Below are 26665 nucleotides of genomic sequence, written 5' to 3' on the forward strand. Positions count from 1 at the left end.
ACACATGCTCTGAGAAAACAATAATTTTGATATGCCAGGAGACAATCTGTACCTGACTTGCTGCAGATGGGTAAGAAAAGGTCTGTGCCAGGGCTGTGCATTAGCTGCTGTGCTCTCCAGGCTTCAGCTTCTTATTCATCTCTGGAATCATAATCCGTCACTGAGGTGGTCTTTTAATGTAGTCAGCTTTTCTCTTGCAGTCTGAATGTACACAGGCTGATGGTTTTGACTGGATTTCACACCAGGTAGAAAAATGTTAGGTCAGTTGCACAGCATTCTTGCCCTTTTAAGCAACCTCTGTTTTTCATACAGCTCTAGTGGCAACATGTACACACCAAGGGCATGAGTTTTCCCATGTCTTTCTGGTTTAGAAGTGTTTGGCATTTTTTCTTCATTAAAGTGTGTTGGGAGAATGAGTGACTTGCTCATGAAGGTCATTTCACATGATGTACTACGGTGTTGTGTGACATGAAATGATATTTCAGATATGGCCTTTCAAGTTTAGTTACGTGGTCTTCTTTTGGTTGGTGAATAATCAGCTCTGAATTTATTATGAGCAATCAATCTTAGTCCAATGGGGAAAGGGAGAAATACACCCAGCAGTCAGCAGATACTATGGGAAAGTGGCTAGCTAAAGAATGGTATCTTCGTTGCCAATGACTTGCTTCCTATTTAGCTTGTGAAACCTGATGCACAAGAGACACTGGATTACTCTGGGTCTGGAAGGGCAAAAAGCTCCAGCACAGTAGAAACATATAATTTTTTTTTTTGCCAGAAAGCTAAATAAGAACGTTTTGAAATCTTGCCTGTGAGGCATATACTGTAACAGGCGAATCAGGCATATACTGAACAGGATTTTGTGTCTCAAGTGTTCTAGTATTTTATTTCCAATGCCAAGATAAAGATGTTTGGTTCCTAGCACTTCTGAAATGGCATGGCACAATTTTCTTCTCTGTAGCCAGAATCCCATGACCAGATCGAGCTTTATGCAGGCAGAGAAATGCTGCAAAAACCATGAAACTGAAGCAAAGAATGGGCTGAGGGTGAAGCAGTAAACTGCCCTCGTGGCATTAATGACATTCCTGTGTCGTGCTGTGCATGCTGCAGGAAACAGTCTGGCAACAGCAGCGATGTGAAGTCCACGTGGGAGGTGGTTTACAATGGCTCCTGTGGCAGTATTTGCACATGGAAGGCCAAGAACTTAGAAGGAACTTTCCAGTTCAGAGCAGCAGCTGCAAATGTGCTGGGACTTGGTCAATATAGTGACATTAGCATGGATATAATTTTGAGTGAAGGTATGTCTTGTACTTCTCTATTCTGTTAGTCCTCTTTTTGTTATTCTAAATAGTCATATCAATTTAGTAACAGAGACTGGCTATTTTAATAACAATATTCCTGCAAAGGTAAACTAATGTCTCTAATAGGTAATAAGTGGTGATGTTCATATGGTGACCCCTGCTGCTAGTGCTCATCCAGGCTCTTTTGCTCAGAACAGTGGGCCTGAAAAGTGCTTCTGCACTTTGTCTCCGTGATTCTGCCACTCTGCTTTATGATATGATTCTTGAAAAAAGGCAAGCTCACACATTGGGTAAAGATATCAGAATTACTTCTTGCCTTCAGACAGAATGGACTTTATAGGTGCTCTTGGAAATCCCACCTTGAGTAGTGAAACAGTTCAGCATTTTCTATTTCTGCATACACCTTAGGTGAAAGGAATGGCCAAAGTCTGGGGGAGAAGGATTAGTCTGACCAAATACACATCCACATAGAGCCTACAAGAGAACTTTGTGCAGTTCTTTGAGTTTTGACTTTTACATAGCAGGGAGCTTAAGGGTTCTCTCAGATGTGCTCCACTCCATGGGATTGACATTGCACACACAGTAATTACACACGCATACACAGTAATTAAACAAATTTCCTTTTCTCTTTAACAGATAATATGATAACCATGGGCACCATCATTGCCATTGCTTCTGTGGTTGGAGTTGTTGTGCTGTGTTTGGCTGTGGTCATGCTATTTGGTTTTGGTATGTGGTTGAGTTTTTTGTTTACCCTTGGTTTGCCAAGCCTTGGTGAAAGGCAGTTCAGATGGTGGGAAATGATTGGCCTCCAGATTTAGGGAAATGCTCCCTGCCTAGGATGGGAGCTGGGAGGAATTTGTATATTCTCATTCTTTGAGGCCCTAGAGATGGCTTATTATATTTTTGAAGGACAAAATCATCATATTATGTGAAAGACAGGATAGAAATTCACTCCATCCTCAGGCATTTCTTGCTGTTGATTACCTGCAGGGAGAGCACAGGAGTGCTTAAGGAACTCTAATACTTGTGTGTATCCTTATAAAAACTTGACCTTACTTTCTGAGTGAAGCACCTAATGGTCTCCTTTTCTATTCCAGTATGGAAGCAAAGATTGAAATCCAGAAAACCGCCCTTGCCTGGACAGATAGTGTTTATCAAGGAAGATAAAGAACTAGCTCAACTCAGGGGGATGGTTGAGACAGTGGGACTAGCCAACGCCTGCTATGCTGTACGGTATGTCCTCAGAGCAAATGTATTTTCAGGACAGAAACATCGAAGAGGTCTTCCCTGGACCAGTTTACATCAGGGCACTCATCCCTGAAACCTCAAGGTAGAGTTAAGAGCTGCATGTTTGCTGCAGGGCAGGTCTGCTCTAAAGTATGCCCTGCTATGTTGCCCCTCTGGCACACAGCCCAGCCTGGATCACCCCCCAGCCCATCCTTCATGTCACTCTGGCAAGAAGCACAAGTGCACAGGGAAGGAAGAAGACCTGGTGTTTTCCAGGAACTTCCAAAACATCCAGGCCTCACCTGAGCTCCCCTTAAATATACCCGATGAGACAAATAGTACCAGCTTCGTTTGAATTTTGATAGAATTTCAGACATCCTTAGGTATGAACAAGTGACTAGTATTGCTGTTTTGTAGCACTCTTCCTTCTCAAGCAGAGATTGAATCACTGCCAGCTTTTCCTCGGGACAAACTCAACTTACACAAATTGTTAGGAAGTGGAGCATTTGGAGAGGTATATGAAGGGACTGCAGTAGATATCCTGGCAGATGGAAGTGGAGAATCCAAAGTAGCAGTCAAGGTAATCACAACATCCTGTTCTCTTGCAACAGAATGGGATGGGCAGAGAGATCTGTCTCAGAGGTGTTACCTGAGAAATGGGTGTTGGGCTGATCTGGGTATTTCCTTGCAGTGTTTCTTGCAAATCTTTTAAAGCTCAGCCTTGTAATGATTTCTGGATAATAATGTGTATTTAAGGACACATCTATGTCTGATTATTTTACTTAAGCACCATGTGGTAACAGTGTTGATGACCAAATGTTACTAGACTTCTGCTTTCTGTTGAGCAGACTTTGAAGAAGGGTGCGACAGACCACGAGAAGAGTGAATTCTTGAAGGAGGCACACTTAATGAGGTAGGGACAGCTTTGTCCCTGGGCACCCTTCAGAGCTGGTATCATCTGAGGGTGGTGGCTTTCCAGGGGAATGAAAGCTTTCCTCTAAACATATTATTGTAGCATTTTTGGGGTATTCTTGTTTCTGTCAAACAAGTAAACCACTACTGATGAATATCATGTAACTAAAGCTATAAATCTGATAAGCAAAATTTAAGATATAGACTGCAACTTCAATATGCTCATATAATGGATTTATTTGGGATTGTACTGGTGTATTTCAGTATCTTTGCTCCCCTAAACCAAGTTAGTTGCTAAAGGCAATGGTCTGAATTCGACTAATCCCATTTTACTGAAGGAAACAAATCAGAATAAATTGATGCCTTAAAGTTGTAATTTACAGCGGAAGATATTTTTTAAAAATGTGCCACTAGGTGCTGCCAGATACCCCTTCTATTGAGGTAGTGTTAAATTATGCATCTGTCACCACTGCAAGAATTTCACATAATAAGGTTTGTGTTTCAGCTGGAAATCTTGTTTTCTAGAGTGTCCCCAGAAACAAGAAGTTCAACTGAAGTTTTCAACTGGTACTATAAGACTGAAATTGTAGTTTAGTTTCCAGGATGCACTTTTGCATTTCTTTGACTTTTATTTCACGCGTGCAGAAGTAGAAGCAATTTTTTGAAAATGAAGGATTTATTTCTGTGCAGAAAATGTGGTGTGATTAAACTGGAAATTGATTTTCACAGCATTCAAATTTTTTTTGTGGTTACACAGTTAAAAAATACATTTTACATGTTCTGCCTTTTCACACTGTAACTGAATGAGATAAAAGGCTTGTTAAAACCAAAATTTGACCATGTCATTAAAGTGCAAATTAATGATAAAGAGTAAGAGTTGTGTGTAAACTCCTCATAATCCATCTTCAGTCTACCTAGCAGTCATAAACACATTAAGGTCTTTTTCCTGTGTAGTAGGGAAATTATATTAACCCGTAGTTAAAGTTTCTGAGGCTCTCTCAGTTCTTGTTGCAGATAATAATCCAAACCCAGGAATCCTGGAGGACTATATAATTGAAAACTTTTTGCATTTAAATGTAAATATTGACATGGACCCATAGGCACACCAATACAATGAAGCAGAAATAATGATAATAGAAAAGTTTAAGTATTATATAATCCCCATAGTAATTAAAAACACCAGCACCACCAGCAGCAATGACAAAAACAGCAATAATAATAGCAATAACAATAACAACAATAATGATAATAATGATAATAATGATAATAATAATAATAATAATAGCAACATATATTTTATATTATTTGAATATGTCACTTTTTTATATTAAAAATAATTATTTAATTCCATCATGGAGGATTTAATTATTTCACTTGGTGTTCATCTCTGAGGTTTCCTAAATGAAACCAAGGGTAGAAAGGAAGAACAAGTGCATCTGAGTGCTTACAAACAGATAAGGCATATGAGATGCAAATTGTAAGATATGTAGGTGAAGCTTTTATTTTGCTTACCTTTTTGGATGTTCATTAAAATGTAATGTTATACATGTTGGCTCAGTTAAGCCAGAGCTATTTGCTCCTTTTTACTGCTATGCAGCAAAGGAAAAAGTGAGTCACCTCTGTTTCAAAAAGTCGTTTGATGTTGGTTATTGGTGAGTCGTTTGTGTGCAAATACATGTAGGAAATTCTTGTGTCTGGCCTATCCCTTGGAAAGTAAGGCATGATAGTTCAGTGGAGAAAGGTCTGCACTGGATGCAGAGGAAAGTGCCAGGTGTTCTTTCCCCTCTTTTTGTTCCTAAAAGTGCCAAAGTTTGTCTGATTGAGAGGTATGTGCTAGGGGCCAGGGGGAACTGTCAAATTCTAAATCGCACTTTTTGCAAGAGTCTTTGCTCACACCAGAGATTAGGTGAATTGAAAGAGATTAGAAGGAAAATGTCCCTCTCTTGTTTGTTTACACTGCTGCATTTGACAGCATTTTGGACACCATCAATTCTTGACTCCCAACAGAGTCAAGTTTCTCTGACTGCTTGTGCAAGTGCTTTCACGCATCATGAGAGGGGAAAACCATTTTCTAGCACAAGTGAAGTGCTTCAGAAAACACAGGCACTGTCAAAGGCAATAAATATTCTTCATTCTTTGAAGAATACTTGTAGTACTGAAAGTATTGATTGCTCTGTGGTAATCCCTGTTTTAGACACACACACAAACAATTGCTAGTATACTTAGAAGTATTACTCATATATATTTTGTTCCTCTTGCAAATGTACTGTGACAAACTGTCCCCTGCTGAACTGTGAAAATAATATATTGCACCATGTGCTTTTACTTTTGTGTGTTTCTCTGAATCAGCAATTCTACTGTAAATATAGTAGTAAAAATACTATATTAAAATAATGTAGATACCTTTAATGTACAGGTGATGAATAATTTTATTCCTAGAAGAAATTGCCATTTGATTACTTTTCTTTGCCTCCTGGAAATACGATGAAGTGTGCTTTTTAATATGTGTGCATGCATTAGAGTGCCTGTCAAAGAGTGTAAGCCTGTGTTTTGGAAGGATGTCCCTGAACTCTCCCCATGACTGAGCAAATCCAGGCACTGAAGGCTACTGAATCACATGCATAGAAGCAGGATTGTAAAGGCCAAACTGCTCATTCATTGCTTGCAAACATAAATACTCTGTTAGCTATCAACCAGCTGAATTTCTCATATGTAATCTTACACTTGTTTCCTTCTGTTTAGCAAATTTGATCATCCCCACATTCTGAAGTTACTTGGTGTGTGTCTGTTAAATGAACCTCAGTATCTTATACTGGAGCTGATGGAAGGAGGGGATCTACTTAGCTATTTACGAGGAGCCAGAAAGAAAAAGGTGAAGACTATAAGAATTATAATTTTAACCCATAGCTGCCCAAAGTTTCTCAGTTTTTCCCTTTCTAAAAGTCCATGCTGATATTCAGCTGTACTTGCAAGATCTGACCTGGCTTATCCTTAACACCCTGGGACCTCAGTGTTCAGTACTGACCTTGCGATCAGTGATGCTGTGAAGACTGAATGTCATTGGATCACTGACCAAAATTGTGGTTTCAGTCATGAGATGTCTGCTGATTTCTGACTGTGAAAATCATATACTGTCCTTTTGAAAGTGGTAATAAATAATGGTGGTTATGTATGAGGTTTATTAGGAATCATAGAGGGTTTTTTTTTGTCTTTGAATAACAACAAGTATCCTTAATGTCAGAGGCATAGTCCAAGCATATAAGAATACACTGTCCCTGTGCCTGTGTCCTCAAATTCTTTAGAAGGAAAGAAAAGAATAAATAAACAACTTCAAGTAAATTTTTCTCCAGTTAGTGTGCGGATTAGGAATATGGATGGTATGACGTGAGGTCAAAATGAAATTTTATAGCATTATAGCAATTGCATAGTTCATTTACATAATCAGATCAAATCTTCAGTCAGTGTTGAATTCTACTGAAATGTATCTGCACGTGTTCTACTAGAAAAATACGTTACACTGATTAATACAGCAACAAACAAACCTGATCTGATAGAGGGAGGAAATTTTCAGGGCCCTATTTCTTCCACAACTCTGAAGGTCCTAGGGCATTCTGAGCTGCAAATCAAACAGGATGTGTTCTCCTTCCTTACAGTGCAGTGATTTGGCAATTTACCCTTCAAATTAGCATTCACTCAATCAACATACAGAGATTTTGCACCTGTGCTTTAGCTCTTTTGGAAAAATCCTATACATTTCAAATGGGGAAATACATTTCAATAAGGCTGTCTTGCATGGGGAGTATGTCATTCTGAGTTGGTAAAGCTGGAAGAAATAGTTAACTTCTGTCTTTGTTTCTTTTAGCTCCAGAGCTCTTTGCTGAAAGTCACTGACCTCTTGGATATATGTTTGGATGTTTGCAAAGGCTGTGTCTATTTAGAGAAAATGCATTTTATACACAGGTACAGAACATACTTCCTGAGTCTTCCCAGGTTTACCCACAGTATTGGGACTCATTATCTTACCCAGGAAAAAATGTCTAGAAAGATGTCACAATTTAACATGACAGGAGAGAGCACTGGAGTAAAATCTAAGGCTAAATATCACTCAGAGTTCTCTCCCAAAATGGTGGGCTGCTCTAAGGTCTGAAGCAAGGACTCACTGCACCTTAGGCAAGAATCATATCCTGTGCAACAGAGAGAAGGACAAGTGGAAGATCCATGTACTGTCTTTGTCTGCCTAATGGGTAGCTTTAGAGGACATAGAGCCAGACTTTTCTCAGAGAGGTACAGGGGAAAGATGAGAAGCAACAGGCACAAATTACAGCAAAGGAAATCAGATAATATTGTTCACAACATCCCAGAACCATCACTGAAACAGGTTGTCCAGAAGGGCTGTGTCATCTCCAGTCTTGAAGATATGCCAAACTTAACTAGGTGAGGCCCTAAATTACTTAATCCAACCTTGGGGCTGGCACTGCTCTGAAGAAAATATTAAGCCAGATGACTTACAGACCTGAGTTTTTCTGCAATGCTAACTCCATCCCCTTTTCTCTGCCTTACAAATCAGGGACTTGGCTGCTCGCAACTGCCTCGTGTCTGAGAAGGAATATGGGCGTTCATCCCGGATAGTAAAGATTGGTGATTTTGGACTTGCCAGAGATGTCTATAAAAATGATTATTACAGAAAAAGAGGAGAAGGTCTACTCCCTGTCAGATGGATGGCTCCTGAAAGCCTTATTGATGGTGTCTTTACAAGTCGCTCTGATGTCTGGTGAGTTATAGCAGCCACAAAGCTGTGGCAATAACCATACTAAATTCTGAAGCAAGAAAATATTGGTTTAGGGGAGGAACTACAGGGTTGTATATTGTCATCTCTAATAATTTTTAAGCTCAGGCAAAGTTTCTTCTAAGTGAAATTCAAGGATCTAATGAAATATTTGACACCATGACAGTATATTTCATGGACATATTTCTTTATGCTTTGAGTTCTTTGGATTTTGTCTGGAAGGAGCTAGTAGTGTCACTCAAATAATTTTACAGTTGTACCAGGCCGACAGTGTGATTTTTGGTTGATTGAGGAGTGAATTGACTGCCTGCATGCTGTTCTGTTATGTTTTCCATTAGGTTTATTGACATTTCCTTCCAACAGCCAAATACTTTGCTCTTACAGTTTCACGCTCTTCTAGTGACTTCTTTATTTTGAAGAACCAGACTTTGCAGCATTGTCAGGGGAAGCTCACAGCACTTTTTTGGTGGAGGGTTGCTAAAAGTGTGTATTTGAGTGTCTTTGAGTTTATTGTGAAGAAGCTGTGTGTTGGGAGACATGGAAAAAAAAATACCTAGAATAAACCAGATCCATGAAACCTGATATTCACACAGGTTTAGATTTCGGTGGCCACACGTACTCCACCCACAGGCCTTGTCCAAGTCCCCAGTGCCTGCACCTATCTATTTGACTGCTACTCTTGCACTTATCTAAGAAAGTAGTTTAGTACTCTGTGCCAAACCAAAGGAGATGATAATTGCTCCACAAGTGGTGCTTGGAAGAACTTGTCTTTCTCCATTTTGAATCACACCTCCAGAGATTTCAGAACACTTGTTTATATGAGGACATGCTCCACCTGAGTGTTTCTCGGGGAAGATGTGGGCACTCAGTGTTTCTGACCTGCATCTCAGTGAGTCTGGGGAAGCATCTCAGTTCTACACATTTATTTTAGCTATTCCAGAGGGTGGCTTAGGGACAAAACCAAATTAATTCTTACTCCTAATTTTTCTGAGTATTATTCTTAGGTTAGACTCAATCAATCTGTTAATAGGGAGATTTCATGATGGCTATGGTTATTAATTTTTCTCTTTTTTTTTTTTTTTTTTATGGTGTTTCTCAGGGCTTTTGGAATACTAGTGTGGGAAACATTGACTTTGGGTCAACAGCCATATCCAGGTTTCTCCAATACAGAAGTTTTACACCATGTACGATCAGGAGGAAGGCTGGAATCTCCAAACAATTGTCCTGATGACCTGTAAGTTAATTTTGTTTAAATGTTGTTGATAATATTTATAAAAATCAAGAGGCTTTTTGCCAGTTGGTCATAATTTTGAAGGTTGGTCATGCCCATGAAGAGCCCAACATCCTCCACTTTTGTTTCCAATAAAACTGGCCAACCTGCTACTAGTTCATCCAGTAGACCAGCCTGTGAATAAGAATTTAAGGCATGGATGTGGTAGTAGTGTGAGAACAGGCTGAGAGTACCTGAAGGTACTGGTTAGAAATTAAGATGACTCTAAGAAAGACTTTACTGGTCTCTGTACATCATGTGTCCGTGACTGTGGATAAAACTCTCTTTCTTAATGGTAGATGCAGGAATAGGCTAATATTAGAACATATGTGAAAAATAAACTCCTCCCTTTCTAGAGAGAGCTCAAAAAAGCCAATTAGAAAAGCTGACACAGTACAGGAAAAGGGAAGTCTGCAACTCTGGTTAGTCTTTAGCTGGGCTGGATAAGTAAATCCTTCAATTTCTGTTTGTGTCTTGAGCACGAAACTCAGGTTTAATTGCAAAATTCTTGCAATTAACAGCATAAGATAAATACATCCAGTGGATCAAACCTGTACTGATTATAGAGGTGTATAAAGGAGGAAGCAGAACATGAGCTTAACAATCATTCAGTATTGTCTAATTTCATGTCTCAATTTCTTTATCACCCACTCAGCAAAAGCACATGACAGCTGGTCCTACAAATAGGAGAGGCCACTGAAAGTGACCAATTCTTACTCCCAGGGCTGAGGAAAAAGCTTGAGAATAATTCTGTGATTGGCAAGCCAATACCTCCATGATAGATCTTACACCGATAACTATGTTCTGAGCTTAGGAAAAGGTGATTATTTATCATTATGCAGATATAGCTGAAATACCATGTTAGCAATAAAAAACACAGAAAAACCCCAAACCAAGCTTTAGCACGTGGAGGAACTGAAGAACTGAAGAGCTTCGAATTTTATTTTAATAACAGAGGGAAAACTGGAAGTCACAGAACAAATGAAAGTCCAAAGAAATTTTAAGTGCAATATTTTCTGCTGAGAAAGGTTTCCTCAAAAAATTTCCAACATCTGTCCTGTGAATAAAAAAGCACAGGAGGCAGCTATATCCACGTACTAGTCTGACATTCAAACTTAAGCAAAGGCTCATAAATTGCCTTAAAATGAGTGACTAGATCTTCAGAAAAATCAAGAAAACTTTGCTTGAAATAATTTTTAAGGTCCCAGATCTTGAATTTAGCATAGCAGATAGGTCTCACATACTGCTCTGCCTGTTGTAACTTGTAGGATCGGTGCCTAATAGTAGTTTTTGAAAGCCAAAGAGCTGATGAGCTTAGACTCTTGTACCATCTTTTATCTCATTTGGTGAACACTCAGCACCTGCATGCAGCTTCTGTCAGTAGGTAAATAACTTTTTGCTGCTTTGCTAGGTCATTAATGGCATGCCGGGATTCTTGACATTCCTGCTTCCCTCCTTGTGGTTTTGAACCTGCATCAGGACATCAGCAGTCAGTAATTGTCTCCTCAGCACTTTGGCTTGCTCATTGTCATTTGACAAAACAAACCATCACTGATAGGAAGAGAGTTCAAAGGCCAAAGTACTTCAGCTGAGAAGTGTTTAGGAATCTGTGATAGGCTTACACTGCAAGTGCAAGTAGGGCTGGCACAGAAACCTTAGGGTGTAAAAGCATAAAGGAAGTGGGTTATTTGTTGGAAGGGAGAAAAATTCTTCCCCTTGCCTTCATAAGTTGTTACTCCAGGAGCTAATCACCTACTTTTCCCCAGAGAGCTGTGGCTAGATAAAGCTTGGTAAAGAATTGAAAAAGGGTCTTGGAGATGTATAAATGAGATACATATACTGAAACAAGAATTAAATCTATGAACGTAAATACTTTTGCAGTCAGAGATCCACATCTGGCACAGCCACGGCGTATGAGGCTTGCATGCAAGAGAATGCCAAGGTTTAGACCAAACTGAGCTAATTTAACAAATCCTCAAAGGCTGTGGATTACAGTCTAGAGAATTTGTACAAGCATCAGGATATTTGCTGACTTGAAGTTGCAGTTTCAGGAATGTTCAGTCCTCTGCAAACTTATACAACTGACTTTGATAGGAAATTTTAGTTTGGTAACTAAAAGTTTTTTGCTATTTGTTTCTGGCAATGATCCCCTGGAGGGATTAAGAGAGTGAGAGAGAAGAAGGCTTTGCACAGAATGCATCAGGTGAAATCAGGGATGTTTTATCATGACAAATTTTCTCATTTTCTAAGAAAGTCACACATCAATTGTGTTTCTCATTTCATGTGAGAAAATAATTGGTAATGCCTGTAGCTTCTGTGCAGTATAATGCATTTCAGGAATGTTCACATTCTGCCTCCAATATCAGATACTGAATATTAGTTCTTTGCTTTTCCAGGCTCTCAAATTCTAACCAGCCCCACATAAGCAGCTCTGTTGGACATTTGGTTGTTGCCCCCAGATAAAACACAGGTGTGAAGTGTGGGTTAGTATGTGTACATCTAGTGTAAAGGTTAGCTCTTGAACCTAACATAAACCTTTAGCTAATGTTGTGTTTGGAACTGTCATTTTTCATTTCTTTCTGACAGGCTTTCCCCATGAAGTAGGGGAATCCTCTGGGTCTCTTTCTCATGTTGAAGTGATGCACTATTTGCTAGCCCATGTTTGCCTCCCCAGAAATATAGGAATATATTCAATCTGTCACTTACATATATCTTAGCATGTTAAGTGACCTTTCTCCCTCTTGAGTGGTCTCATACTCATGCATTTCTGAGCTAATGAAAATTTGTGCCATATGACTTAAAACTTTGGATGTCACAGCATGCCTCAAAAGCTAAATGACATGCCACAAGTAGCTGTACGTGTAAAATTTGCAGATACATTCTGAGAGAGCATGAAAGTTTTTGTCATTAGAAACCTAAAGCCTATCTGAATTAAACACTTAGTGAAAAATACCAGTACTGATATTTTAAGCCAATCACCAAATAATTTGATTTAGGAAATAAAAACATGGAATATAATTAAAATGAGAAAATTACAGTACTGAATTACAGTTTAGCAGAAGTTAATATTGTTACTCCATAGCAAAACTGAATGGATTTATAAAGCAGATTGTCCAGTAAAAAATAGTTATTTAGAAAGGCAGAGATTGGTCATAGGAAACAAAAAAAAAAAACCAAAAACTTCATATTCCACACTTGCTATGTTCTTGTTTCATAAATGAAAAGAGGGTAAATTTAGATTGCATATAAGAAAGAATTATTTTACAATAAGGGTGGTGAAACACTGAAAAAGATTGCCTAGAGAAGCTGTGGATATTCCATCCCTGGAGCTGTTCAAGGCCAGGTTGGGTGGGGCTTTGAGCAACCTGATGTAGTGGAAGATGTCCCTGCACATGGCTGGTGGGTTGGACTAGATGATCCTTGAAGGTCCCCTCCAACCCAAAATGAGTCTATGACTTTGTATCATTTCCTGTTTCTTTCTTGGTCAGTGGCTGGCTGTTTCTTCCACAAGGCTCTGCTCATGAGAGCCCAAGTGCAGACCTGACGAAGCACAGTACCTGAACTAATGTTTATTTGCCTGGATATCCTACCAACAAGCGTGACCAGAAAGAAGATTGTTTGGCTTCCAGCATTCAAGGCTGGAATTCAGTGTGACAGACACTTTGCTGGCAGCAGAAGGAAACCAGTTATTTAACCTTATTTTGAGACCTATTCAGTCCTTTTCCTTCTATATTTCCAGTGTCATGAATAACCAGTACACCTGCAAGTAAGCAGATGAAGTGATTCAGAGTGTTAGGAAGCCAATACCACTTTTAAAATTCTTAAAACGGATTTTAAAAATTTCATAGAATCCTTTTGAAGAAAACATAATTACTCTGTTCAACTTGAAAACCACAAGAATACAGGTTGATGAAAAGTGGCTTTGAAACAATTTTTCTACTCACATTCTCACTTGACACTAATATTTTAATGAAAAATACCATTGAAAAATCAGAAGTCAAGTGATTCCTCTCAGCTGTCATTAAGGGCTTTTTAAGATGCCCAGTTGTGGTGAAGGACAGCAGTCATCTTTTTAAGATGGATAAGTGAGGATCTGAGCAAGCCAATTCATTTCACATAACAGATTAACGCCTGGTATCACATAGCAGCAGGTCTGGGAAGATGTTTGTCAGGGGAGGGTTTGTACTTAAGGCTTAGAGGTAAATGCTCCACATTCCAGATGCAGCTTCCTGAACCAGCCTTTCACTGACTGCTCTCTGGTTTTGAGACTTTGAGACCTCTTTCCACTCCCAACACTTAGCATGTCCAGGTGTTGGCTGTGTTTTGGTTTTCAGCATGTCTCTCCCTGGCTTTTGTAGGATTTGGTTTTGTGTAGTATAAACTCACCTTGAGCAGGGAATAAAAACCAACCCTATCATTTAGACAAACAGGAGGTAAATTTTCCACTAATGGTAGTGATAGTGCTGTACAAGGTGGGCTGGAATCCCTGCACCCATAGGAATTTCATACCATTTTTGCCTTTGGAAAATTTATTCTTATTTGTTTTGGTCTGGAGGTAGAACTTGAAATTAACTCCCCATGTGCTGGAGGGTTTGCTTTGAACTTCTGAATGTGAGGTAGCTTGAGTTGAAGGAGGATTAAATAAGTCAAAAACTTCAGGTTCATTTCTGATTTTACACTTATTTTTTTGTTTTGTTTTGTTTTGGTTTGGTTTGGTTTGGTTTTTTTGTTTGTTTGTTTGTTTTGCTTTTAAATTTTTTTTTCTGTGAGAGAATTTCCTCGTCTACTTTCTTAGAAAGTATTCATGACTTCTTCAGTCAGAGTAGATGTTCATGGCAAATGTGTCTTTTTGTTTCATGTTATATCTGCTTCCAATCTCAAAAATATCCATCTTTGAGAAATTAAAATATTTTATAGTAATTATTCTCGACATTAATTTTATCTTTAATTTGTTTTTCATTGCCTCATGATGATAATCTTTGTACCACACAGAAAGTTTTCAGGCCAAACTTGCTTCCCAGATGTTTTATGGTAAATGTTGAGATGAATGACTCTATTATCATTTTAGTTTGCATTTAAATTTTTTTTTAGATGTGATTTAATGACAAGATGCTGGTCCCAAGAACCTCATAACAGACCTACTTTCTCTTATATTCATGACAAACTGCAAGAGATAAGACACTCTCCACTGTCCTTCATCCACTGCCTTGAAGACAAAGAAGCATCAACTGGAGTCATCAATGAAGCTTTTGAAGGTGAGTCTGGGCCAGCACCTGCTATTCTTGTGGCCTCTGCCCTGTAAGCTAAATGTTTTTCATTGCATTTCACTGCCTCAAATTCTCTGGCTGTTACATGGAAACAGCAAAGATTTACCTCTATCATATTGAACTTGTAAAGATTCTTTCTGTGCCTGTGAGGTACAACCAAATAGATGAAGGATGTGTAAGATTACCAAGCAAAAAGGCCCAAATGAGGTTGTAATTAAGACTGACTCACAGAGATATCCAATTTACATCTGAATTCTTGGTAGTTCACAACCCTGTTCCACTAAAATAGATGCCTAAGTTCCTTGCAGAGCCAGGAGAGCCTTAGAAGGCTTCTGTGTGGAAATCTGTCCCAATTTCAAAGACATCTATGCCCTATCCGTGAGCTAAACATGGCCATTAGGCAGCTACTCTGGGAGTACTGGCTCAGCAGCCACCTGCAAGGGAGGCATAATTTAGGCACCCTAGTAAGGTAGCCTTTATGCAAGCCCAAACCCTGATCCATTCAGGTCTTGCTTATGCTCTGCACACTGTGAATGAATAAACTAAGTGATGTTAGGGAAGACATACTTAAGATATGGGACACAACAAAGCTCAGTTATATAAGAACATCATTAAGGTTGTGAAGACAGGAATTAAGAAAAAAGACGATGCTAAATTTGAAGTTGTCTGTGTAACTGGGATGTAAATCATCTAAATTTGGAAATGAACATCCTGGCTGGGCCAGAATTGCAATCTATTCACATCCTGCAGTAATTCTTGACTAACTAAATATTGAGAAAAATTGAACAATATTAGTAAACAATGAGATCTTAATTCTACAAAAAGAAAGTTTTTATCAGTTGAAATATTTCAGTTTTGTTTCACAGGTTAATTTTTTCATTTAATCTATTTGCATACTATGGTTTTATAATGAAAAATATTGAGTGGTAAAATAACTACTTTCCATTCTAGAAAAACCAAACCTGACTGTTTCTAAAATATCTAAAGGCTTCATTTTGGAGGTGATTTTTTGTGGTTTTCTTTTTTCCCTTCACAAATTGTTACTGAACTAGAAATTCACCCTGATTCACAAACAGTTTTGATACTTCAGTACTTCATGTTTTCCTAAAAACTTCCTGATCCATCCCAGGAATGACACAGTACTCAACTGCACAACTAATAGACATTTTTCTTCAGGATTCTATCTATATTCAATTCACTGGCATTGTCCAGTTGTCACTTAATTTGATATTTTGCTAATCTTTATCATTTGGTGAAGCTTTACAAATGTCAGTTTATTTCCATTGTGGTTTCTCTTTACGTCAAATCCAGCCTGTTCATGGCATGTTTGCATTACAAGACTAAAAACTTTACAAAGAGATGAAGGGACCAGCACAGATAATCTATCATATAATGCATTTTTAACAGCTGATTTTGCACCCTTATGCTATAATGAAGTACAATTTACATATAGTGTAATTCTTTAGTTTCTTTAGGGGTATCTTAGCTCTCAATAATGACATTCAGGAAAGAGATACTCAGTCTGGCACAAATGTAAGCCTGGCATTAGCTCAGGAAAGGACTACAGCCAATTAATTAGGCACTATGCCCAAGCTAATAGGTCTTACATTTTGGAGGGACTTTATCTCACCTAAATGCAGCTGTCTACAGGCTAGGAGCCTCATCTAGGATACTCTTCTAGGTAGCTCTGCAGTCAGAAGCAGGAAGTGACAGCTCCTGGTTTTTGGGTATGTATCACAGCAGAAAAGGGGTCACCTTTTGCCTTTTCTTCACTGATGATGGCTGGCATCCAGGTGACTTGCCATAATTAATTTGGTTCACATAGAATCACGGGGTGGGTGAGACTGGAAGGGACCACTGGAAGTCACCCAGTCCAGCATCCCTGCTCAAGCAGGGTCCCCCCCAAACACATTACTCAGGATAGTGTCCAAAACACAATATCTCAGCTATAATATCTCAGACTAGATGTTTAATTTTCAGATGGCTACAGGAGCACAGCATCCACTGGACACAGGGCTGTACTGATTCAATTGCTTGCACCCACCCCTGAGCTGGTTTGGTTTCCTCGCATAGACATCTCTTCTCTGTGTTCCCTAACTTTACCACAGGCAACAGAGACATGAAAACTAAGAGAGTTTAGAAGTTCTTGTGGCATTACATCAATATCTGTCAAAATCTTTAGTAGGGCTGAAATTTCTGGAGAAACCTACCTTTCTGCTGCTTGGAATTGGGGAAAGAACCTGTAAGATTGGTCACTGTGTTTGTGGTGGAATACACCTGGCACAGATGTAACATGAAAGTGTTTTAGTTTCAGTGCAAGTCTCTGCTTAGCATGTGTCAGATAAGCCTGCTCTTTCTCCAGCTGTTAACTTGCTCAATCTAAGCAAATAATTACTTTCACTGGGATGAAAAACACATATTCTTAATGTAAGAAACACTATTTTGCCAAAATTTCAGGTTCTGCCACACAGCAGAGGTCATAGAAAAAAAGCCATTGTTTTGTTTATTTGCCGGGAACAAAAGTTATATTCTTAGAAATTACCAAGTTGCAAAGGAAAACACGGATTGAGGCTTCCATGCAAAGTGTCAGTTTGAAGGATAAAAATTTGAAAAAAATCAGTTTAGTGCAGAAAATATGCTAGTATAATGGACTTTAAGGGTGGTCTTAATAATAGCTCTGTACTCCATAATGTAATTTTAGTCAGAGAATCTGTTGACAGCAGTCACTTTTAGAATCAGACTCCATTAAACCTGTTTATAATAACTTGGTAAAATCTGGCCCACTGTGGTAAGCAGGGCACTACAGTGACGGCAGAGCTTTGGCTGTCAGAACTTCTACTTGGCACACTCTCTTCCTGAGCCTTGGACCTTTCCCCATCAGCTGTCATGTTCCCTCTTCTGGCTTCCTTTCATTCTTCCCTTTCCATAGGTTCTGCCCAGCTGCTGTTGCCACAGACCCATTGCTGGATCTGCACTGGGAGGAGAAGACAAAGCAACTGTTTTCATGCTTCCATTCAATATTTTCATTCTTCAGTCCTTCTTAACTTCTCCTCGGGTTCATTTGGTGATTCTCATATAGGAAATACCCTTCAGGAAACAGAGTAGCTTGAATTTTATTCATCTACATATCATCCTTCCATTTAAAAGGCTATTTTAAAAGACCAAACACTTGACTAGCTCTTTACACGTATAATGCCATACTAATTTTCCTGTATATTTATAATTCACCTGTAGGTTATATCCCTCTTTCCCCAAGCACAGTCTTAATAACCCCATTAAAATGTTATTCTGTTTACTTGATTGAAGCTCTAGAGTCCTTGTGATGTCTTATTGCTGAATTTTCTGATCAAGGACACGTGCATGTCAATTTTCTGTACCTCTCCAGCCTTAAATTAATTTGACAGTTTTTCTGCCTGCCACATAAATCTCATACAGTGGAATTCAGTAAGACTTGGGCTCCAGAAGTGAGATTGATTTAAGCAAGAAAAGTCCATTCAGGTTCTACTTGAGTTTCCAGATTAAAATGTGTGCTCCACTATGACCCTGTCAAAAACAGTTTGGGGCATGGAATATGTCTCAGACTGTAATTTGTAACACATTGTATAATAAGTTAGTGATTTTTAAAATTTGTATTCATTTTTAGCTGGGACTAAGTGAAGTATTTTTGTGTTCATAGTAATAGTAGAAAGATGACAGCCTGTCGTGGTTTGACATGGAAGTGAATTTTTTCCAGGACAAATAATCCAAACAAATCCAACAAAAATCCAAAAATCCAACAAAACAAAGTCTGTTCCATGATGGATTGTCCTCGACAATATTTTCCAAAAATGCTACACGGTCATTGGCCTTTGCACGTAATGAAACTCCAACCAAGAGCTTCCAGCCAAGAAATGCGTGCTCTCACTGGGTGACCTAGTTTCAAAAGAAAGAGACAAATGTCAAGCAAAGTGAAATTACATGCCTCAAAATAGCTAAGATACCTTACAGGGAATCATACATCTTCCAAATTCTGTTGAGTCTTACCTACCCATGGCTAGTCACACTTCTAGCAGGTCCATGCATGCTGTTAGTGATTTTCATAGAGCTGAAAAACATTAGATTTTCTCAATAACCTTAATGCCAGTGCAGTATGACACAGAGATGGCAAGTGTGGGTAAACCAATACAGACAGGCTGCTAGTGGACAGCATGCTAGCAGGATAGCATGGAGATGGCCAAAGGGGCGCATGCTGTGTTCTAAAGCAGGCATCAAGTGTCAATAAACATGCCTGAGCAATACCAGCACCTCCTGGCACTGCTGCATGGGAAGGGAGGGAAGCAAACTCAGGATCAGGGTCTACTGGTTTAGAGTTTTTCCTTCTTGCTCTGACAGACTTTCCCAAGACATTGATTTTGGGCATAAAGTAGCAGTAACAATATTTATTTGAGTGAGGGCTGCACTATCCAGCCAGACACATTCAATGGGAATTTACTGAGCACAGGCCCTGTCACCAGAGTTCCCATTCATTGCTGAAAGAAAGTCTGTTCTTCCCCCAGTTCCAAGAAGTGCAGCATGCTAGAGGGACAGCCCTGCATTGCTGTAAAAATAACTGGACCATCTATTTTCAGACATCAGTTTTTACATTTGCACATATAAGACAGCAATATAGCTTTTCAGGTCCCGTGAGTGCCCCTTTACAGATGGAAACACCTGTTTGATTTGGCAAACGCCTTTCCTGACATCAGACAACTGGGCATTAAGCAGCTGGAAAGACTTCTTGCCTTTATGACTTAGAAGGACTATTCTTATCAGGGCTACTCCTCACAATGCCTTTTGGACCTATATGGAAAAGATGCCTAATTGCTCAGAAAAAAAAAGCTCCTCTGGCAAGAGGAGATGCCAGGCAGTTAGAGAAAATCCAGGATAAAAGACTCAAAATAAACATATTTGCCCTCAAAACCATGATTTTTAAATTCCTAAACTGGATATATTGCTTGAAAAATATGGCAAGATATAAGAGTTAGAATTTAGTAATGTTTCTTTTTTTTTCGTTTTTCTTTTCAAAGTCAGTGTATTTATTTCTTCAGCAGTTTAGGTACTTGCTAAAACTCTAATTTGTATTTTTTTTTAAATCTCTCTGCAAAATTTTGCAATGAGAGGACTTGATATTAAGGCTAGAATCAGCGATTTCATCTTCAATTGTATGTTTATACTCTGTACTGTCTGAGTACCTGTTTTCTGTTGCCCATGTAGGAGCCATCAGTTTATTTTCCTAAACCAAACTGCCTTTTAAAAACTACTCCACACACCCCTCTGAATGTAAAATAATCACTTGGACAAATGGAAGCTTCTCCAAAGCAGATGTGGTGATAAGCAACATTTTTAGAACCTTGTATCTAGTCTCCTTTGTATTTTTCTGAAATTCAGTAATCATCTTTACCTCTTAGCTTAGTGAGTGGCTGACCCAAAGCCCGCACAGGTCAGAGAAAAGGCTGCTTCCAAAAAGGACTGAGTGGTTACAACACTGCAAGTAAAAGGGGCTTGGTGGTGTAATCATTTCTTATTTGTACTCCAGACAAATGGTGTTTTATTCCAGAGAGTGCACAGGAGCCATATGATGCTGCAAGTGAAGTCACACCAACACTTTGCCAGAGACCAAAAGAAAAAATCAGATGGTGTAAGACTGTAAGAGCTGACATTTGTGTAGACAGATGTGGATAGAAATAGGCAACTAAAACATAAAAACTGCATTTACACTGGGTGTCTAGGCTGTTTGACAGACACCAGAGACTTGTAGACATATTCAGGGGATGTTGATGTGTAAAGGCAAGGATGTGGATTAAACATCTCCACAAAGTGATTCATTCCTCCTTTCTCTGTTGACTGTAAAGACAGCCTAGGCAAGGATCTTAAAGTGGGCATGTAAGACCTGGGTGGTTAAGACTTGGTAAAATGAATCCTGTTTTGTTACCTTTCCTATTTGTATAGCCTTACTGCATTGCAGCAAATGTGGAACTGTTTTTTTTTTTTTTTTTTTGTGCATTTATATTATAAATTTTAATAAACTAGGCAAGAAACAGGTTTATATCTGTAATTACTAGGATACAGAGATTTCAGTACACAGGTCTCTAAAAAATACATTAAAAATAAAAAGAGAGGAACTGCATCAAGCAGATTAGTGCAGGGGAAATGTAGGGTGAACAAAATTCTCACTTTTAACACCTTTAGTGTCTGACAGAATAGCAAAGCTCAGTGAGTCACCCTCAAACCATGCAAGATCATATGCTTCATTAGGCAGGAAACACAGATATATCTCCACTGATACATAATACAGAGTGGAGTATCAAAACGGATATATATTTGTTCTATTTATATTCTTACTGGCTATGTGCAGAAACTGAAACACAGCTCCTCCAGCTCCAGGTGGCCATCAGGTATCAAGAAAATACTCTCTACACAGGAGCTGTCTCCTTGAGCTAACCAACGTGGCTGAGGTAAAGAAGTCAAGGTTCAATAGTCACCATTTTCACCCTTAACAAAGACATGTCAGCAGGTGTTTCTCTCAAATGTGTTTGCTGTGGGGTATATCTTTCATCCATGCCAGTAAGTCAACCAGTCTCTTGTTTACTGCCACATACATTGTGTAGCAGTGACAAAGGACAGAGTATGTACGAGAAAGAGGAAATGTGGCTGGACTTCTAAATACCTTACCGTACTGAAGGTGCTAAGCATCATATGGGATTATGTCACCCGGAATTAGTAACGTCTCAGGCTGGCTACTTAGCTGGTGTAAATTGGTGGCACCCCACTGGTTTCAATGGAACTTCATTAATTTATGCTAGCTGAGGGTCTGGCCCTGAAATAGCTGTAATATAAGATCAGCATCTCTAGATCAGTTTATTCAGTCTCAACCAATCAGCTTTTCTACTGACATTCTTTCTCTTCTTAGATGTTGTCACCTTCTTGAATTTAAACACCAAAACCCCCTCATCTGCTTATCAAGACATCACAAAAATTTGCACCCTTCCAGGCAGGACTTCAAAATATGTTGTGAGCCCCCAGAGTTTACCAAGCAGGCAAGGACAGGCACTCTGCGATCGTGAGACAGGACCCACGGCCCGGCTCGGCACTGCGGCTGCCCTGTGACAGGAAGCAGCCGACTGAGGTGCTGGGATGGGGAAGGGGAAAGCACCGATTTTATCAGGTCAGGGCTGGTCTTCTCAGAGGAGGCTAAGCAAGCAAACTCTATTCCTCTTTAGTATGAGTCAGGCGATCATTGTTTCGTGTGTCAATTAGTGTGGGGCTCTCTAGAGCAAGCTTCTGCCTATCCCTGGAGAAAGATGATGTAATTAATTTACCTGCAGTTTGGCTCAGATGTGCTTTATGCACAAGTTCTAAGCACAAGCTTTAAGCTTTATCACAGCTCTAGTAGGAAAAGTGTCAGCAAAAGTGTTCAGCAAGGTCAAAGCCACGTGCATTTAGGACCTGAGACGTGTCTGTGCAAGTACAACGTTGAGCTTTGAACTTGCCATTTTAGCTGTAGGAAGCACCCTTTTACAGCACAGAGCTCAATGGGATCCTGCTTCTCAGTGGGGTACTCCTCAAAACAAAGCTGTACGAAGCTCTGGACTGACAGAGCAAGCCTGCCTCGCACCCTGAGGTAGGTTGTTTAAAGCAAACCTGGGTAACTCTACACTATGCAGCATTTCACAGCGTAGACAACACCTCAGAATTCAAGTCTGCAGAGCTGACTCTCTGGCATGACTTCAGATTTCATGAAGGTGCTCCTTGGATGTCTCCTCTTGGGGTGTTTTGTTGACTCAGCCCAGCTTTGCTTGTGAAATCTGAGGGGATCACATCACATGGTTTATCCTGCATTTACTCACGTATAACCCAGCATGACTGTACATCAATCAACTAATTTTAGCGATGTTAAAACTGAAAAGAAAATAATGATATCTCATAAATATACCGGCCTGCCTCTCCAGTCCTGTTTCTCTCTATCTTCCTTCAATTTCGTAACATTTTTTTGGGAGGGCCTTCCAAAGATGATTCAGAATTCCCTGAATTGATTTATGGCTTCCCAGGGTGCTGGTGGTGCTTCTAGTCCTGACATTTCTGGTGGAATTTCACAACATACCCTGATTTTTTCTTCAATTGCTCATTTTTAGTATTTTCTGTCTCCATCCATTCTTCTGCTCCAATTAAATGAGCAAAAATAATTTGTTTGCTTTGCTGACTTACATAACAGTCAAGCATTGTCCTATATAACTTGAGATCTTTGTGTAGCTTTGCCTTGTATAGCAGAATGGTGCTAAACTTTCATCAGCGCTGAAAGAGATGACTCAACAGTGAAGGAAAGGGCACTTCCAGTCAAAAATGTACAGTCAAAGCGGCAATGTATCTTACACATGTCATGTCATAGGAGAAAGGTCATCAGTATTATATTTTTCCTCCATCATTGGATATGATAAGAATATTCTGCAAAAATAGTATTTCTTCCTTATTGCATTCCCACAGCTCAAAAAGTAAAACCAAGACCAAAGTGTTTGATTTTTTAGCTCTTTTTTTCTGTAATGAGAAACACAGTGGCGCATAAGCTGAAAAAGGATTATAAAATTTTATATATTCTGTAGTTCTTCAGACCTGTTGGGGAAAGAATTAGTAATGTATCTATATATCTGGTAAAAATATCTCAGTGACCTCATACTCACATTTGTGTAAACATCACCTCATCAGTTCCAGATACTTATACAGGAAACAAATCTGAATGCTCCTCTAGTGTTCTATACTTAGGCAGGTCAGCCGGCATATGTCTGGTCTGTAAATACCCAGTTTTACTTGGGTCCTTATTTTAAGATTTCCCTCTTAAGAGTTTGCTGCAAACGTCCCCTCAGCATTTGCCTGTGTGCCCTTTCCAAAGCAACTTGTCCCTGAAGGTTGCCATTAAATTAAACAAACAAACAAAAAAAAAAAAAAAAAAAACTACAAAGAAGAGCTGAATTGGTTGGTAAAGGCTTAGTTGGAACTGAATTACTAAATATGGCCATAATAGCCCTGAACTGACAAAGTGAGTATCAAATGATTTCTCATTGCTGTCAGTCACTGTGGTATGTGACCACAGTTTGCTCTGTGTCCCAAACCCCATCTTGCTAACAGGTTTCTAAAATAAAAATTTTCTTTCAGGCTTTTCCTGATAATATTTCCTATGCTAATGGACTCTAGCATGTGGAATAAATTTCCAACTTTATAGCTTGGGGAGATGTGTGATTATAGTGACATAATAAATTGTGTGTTGCCTGGTGGAATAGCACAATGCTTGTGATTTCTTTGAACAGATAACCCTGAATGTCACATGCTTAATTTTTCAGTTATGAAGTAAAATAAGGAGAGAGTGTAACAAAAGAAGGTATACATTACAAAAATAAATGCAAAAAATAGTAGCAGTTACAGCTTGAGCGCTTAGTGAAAAAATTTTATCTTTTTAAAAATTTATATCCCCTGCAAAAAATTTCAAGCAACTAGGTATATGCAAACTGCATCAAATTAGGGAAAATGGAAAGTTTTTCAAAATGTGAAAAGCACAGTGGATTGCCAAGTTTAAGCTTCTGGAAGGGCAGAATACTAGAGAGACAGAAGTCTAGACTAGTCCTCTAGAGAGACAGTATATAATGATTTTGTCGATAGAAAACTGCCAATGTTACAGAACTCTTTAGCAGTATTATTAGCAGGGTTACTACAAAGGTTCAGATTAAAATCACTTTTGCTTTATGCTTCTTCACAAGGAAAAGAAGCAAATCATGCATTCATGACAGTATTGCTGCCTCTGGAGGTATGAACACTGATAAGCAACCTTTCCCAAGTGATTTACTTAAAGTTCTGGTCTACACAGACAATAGCAGAAAATAAATTTGAGTCATCATTCTTATGAGGTCACTAGACCAACTTTCTCCAACAGCTGTCTGATTTTGTTTGCTTTCTAATACTACATGTATATTACTGGGTTGTTGTATTTTTTTTTCTTTTATTTTTAAGAATATTTTTCCCTTTTGTTTTCTTTTTTCTTTCTTTTTTTTTTTTTCTTTTAACGCAGATAATGATATCCCATGTGCAGATTCAGACAGCATTCTTTCAGCCACAATAACGGAAACAAGGAATCAAGAGGGCTTAAATTATTTGATACTAGTCAAAGAAGGCAACACAGATGAAGAAAGCACCAATTCTGCTGAAATTAGTTAAGTCTGGTTACCACTGTTTAAGAGAGTGAAAGAAGAGAAAATACTCATCAAAGAAGACATAAGCCAAAGAAAATATTCTGCATGTCATCATAGTTACAGAGGTGTCTGAAAAAAAAATGCAACTCTTTAATAAAACTACCAGAAAACATATGTGCTGAATGTTGTGTATCAGGATAAGACAGTGATTACATAGCCTCTGATTTTCTACATGTTATGGTTTGGGTGCTTCACAGGAGATAGTTTAAAGCAAAAAAACTTGTACCAGTCAGTAAGGGATTTTACTGTGGTATTAAGTTTATGCAATCACATATGCCTCAGGCACAAGGCAGCCCTTCCAAAAAGGGAGCACCGGTATGCTGCTTTAAAGAACAGACCAGCTTGTTCATGAAGAAAACCAAATAGTTGAAATCTAGTTTCACTGTGCACAAACCGGATTTTACAAACTGAAAAAAGCCAACATGAATACCAAACTCCAAATCAGAAAGCAGCTGAAGAAGGGTGTCCAGGTTGTCCACTGCTGTGGGTGGTCTGTTTCCTAATTAATTTAAACAAATGCTTGCAATCATCTTGCATATTAAGTTGCAATTGATCTGACAGTCTAGACAGTCCTGTTTTCTTACATTTCTTCTCCTTTCCTTTTTGAATGTTTATCATCCTTGTTTATTTTTTATCATACTGGGTGAAAGGAGGTATTCTTCCTTGGTGTGTTTGGAGATAAACTCAAAGTATATAATAGAATTTTATACAAATAATTATTGAATAAAAGACAGCAATAAGCTTTTTCTAACCTTTCATCATGAGCATTAGTTTGCAAATTATACAGAGCTATTCACTTACATCTTTCAGGAAGCTAGAAACATGCTACAATTTTATGCAAATATTTGATAATGGGGCACACTGGAGAGTAGTAAAGGTTCTGATGTTAGAATGTATACATTTGTAATAAGCAACTCCACAGCAATCAAGCTTCAAAAGTTTCTTAAATGGAGATTCAACACAGATGAAAAAAAATTTGGAGTCTCAACATTTTACTAAAATGAAATAGAAATTCCTAATTTTGAATTAAGATTCTTCAAATTCCATGAAAAACTCTTTTAAGCATTATATAAATATTTTCCTTCAACTAGAAATCACTGTAAAAGACAGATTTGCTAATAAATACAATTGCAGCACTTCACTATGCTCACCAGGCCATGAGCAGTGGATAAACAAATAAATACTCTTTTATGTTTCCTTCCCCTTTGAGTGCTGCTTGATTGGTTGTACGGTGATTCCTTCCATTTCAGTAATTTAAAAATTACTAACGTTTGCTAACCTTTGGCATGTGGTGGCCAGAAACCAGGAGGATCCCTTTTCTGTGGCCACCACACCTGAATGTGTTCTGTGTGCATAGTTTGACTTAAGTCAAGAAGACTGCTCAGTCAGCAAGCCACAGGCAAAGGTTTTGAACAACAGGGCTCCATACGATAGCTTTTTCTTTAGCAGGAGAAACCTTCAATCCTCCCAAAATTTTGTCAAGACAATACCTTTCACGCACGCACCTGTGATGTGATATCCCAAGTGAATTCAATTTTGTGTAGGTCTACATTAAAAAAGAATCATGGAAGAGCCTAACCAACATGTGTAAACTGGGTTAGTGGGAAAGATGAGCGTCAGTGACAGAGAGCAGTCAGGAGTAATGCCCT

At 38.8% G+C, this 26665-nt stretch overlaps 1 protein-coding gene across 1 annotated transcript in view; it reads left to right on the top strand.

Moving 5' to 3' along the window:
• ROS1 (ROS proto-oncogene 1, receptor tyrosine kinase) overlaps positions 1 to 25037 on the top strand; it is a 68494-nt gene extending 43457 nt beyond the window's left edge. The window contains exons 34-44 of the mRNA XM_053938540.1: positions 1108 to 1295; positions 1935 to 2027; positions 2399 to 2534; positions 2946 to 3108; positions 3377 to 3441; positions 6183 to 6312; positions 7303 to 7400; positions 8008 to 8211; positions 9326 to 9460; positions 14588 to 14751; positions 24836 to 25037. Coding sequence (XP_053794515.1) covers positions 1108 to 1295; positions 1935 to 2027; positions 2399 to 2534; positions 2946 to 3108; positions 3377 to 3441; positions 6183 to 6312; positions 7303 to 7400; positions 8008 to 8211; positions 9326 to 9460; positions 14588 to 14751; positions 24836 to 24981 — 1522 coding nt within the window. The 3' untranslated portion in view covers positions 24982 to 25037. The remainder of the gene's footprint in view (positions 1 to 1107; positions 1296 to 1934; positions 2028 to 2398; positions 2535 to 2945; positions 3109 to 3376; positions 3442 to 6182; positions 6313 to 7302; positions 7401 to 8007; positions 8212 to 9325; positions 9461 to 14587; positions 14752 to 24835) is intronic.
• Positions 25038 to 26665: the final 1628 nt, after the last annotated feature.

Source organism: Vidua chalybeata, chromosome 3, assembly GCF_026979565.1.
Source record: "Vidua chalybeata isolate OUT-0048 chromosome 3, bVidCha1 merged haplotype, whole genome shotgun sequence".
Taxonomy (NCBI): domain Eukaryota; kingdom Metazoa; phylum Chordata; class Aves; order Passeriformes; family Viduidae; genus Vidua; species Vidua chalybeata.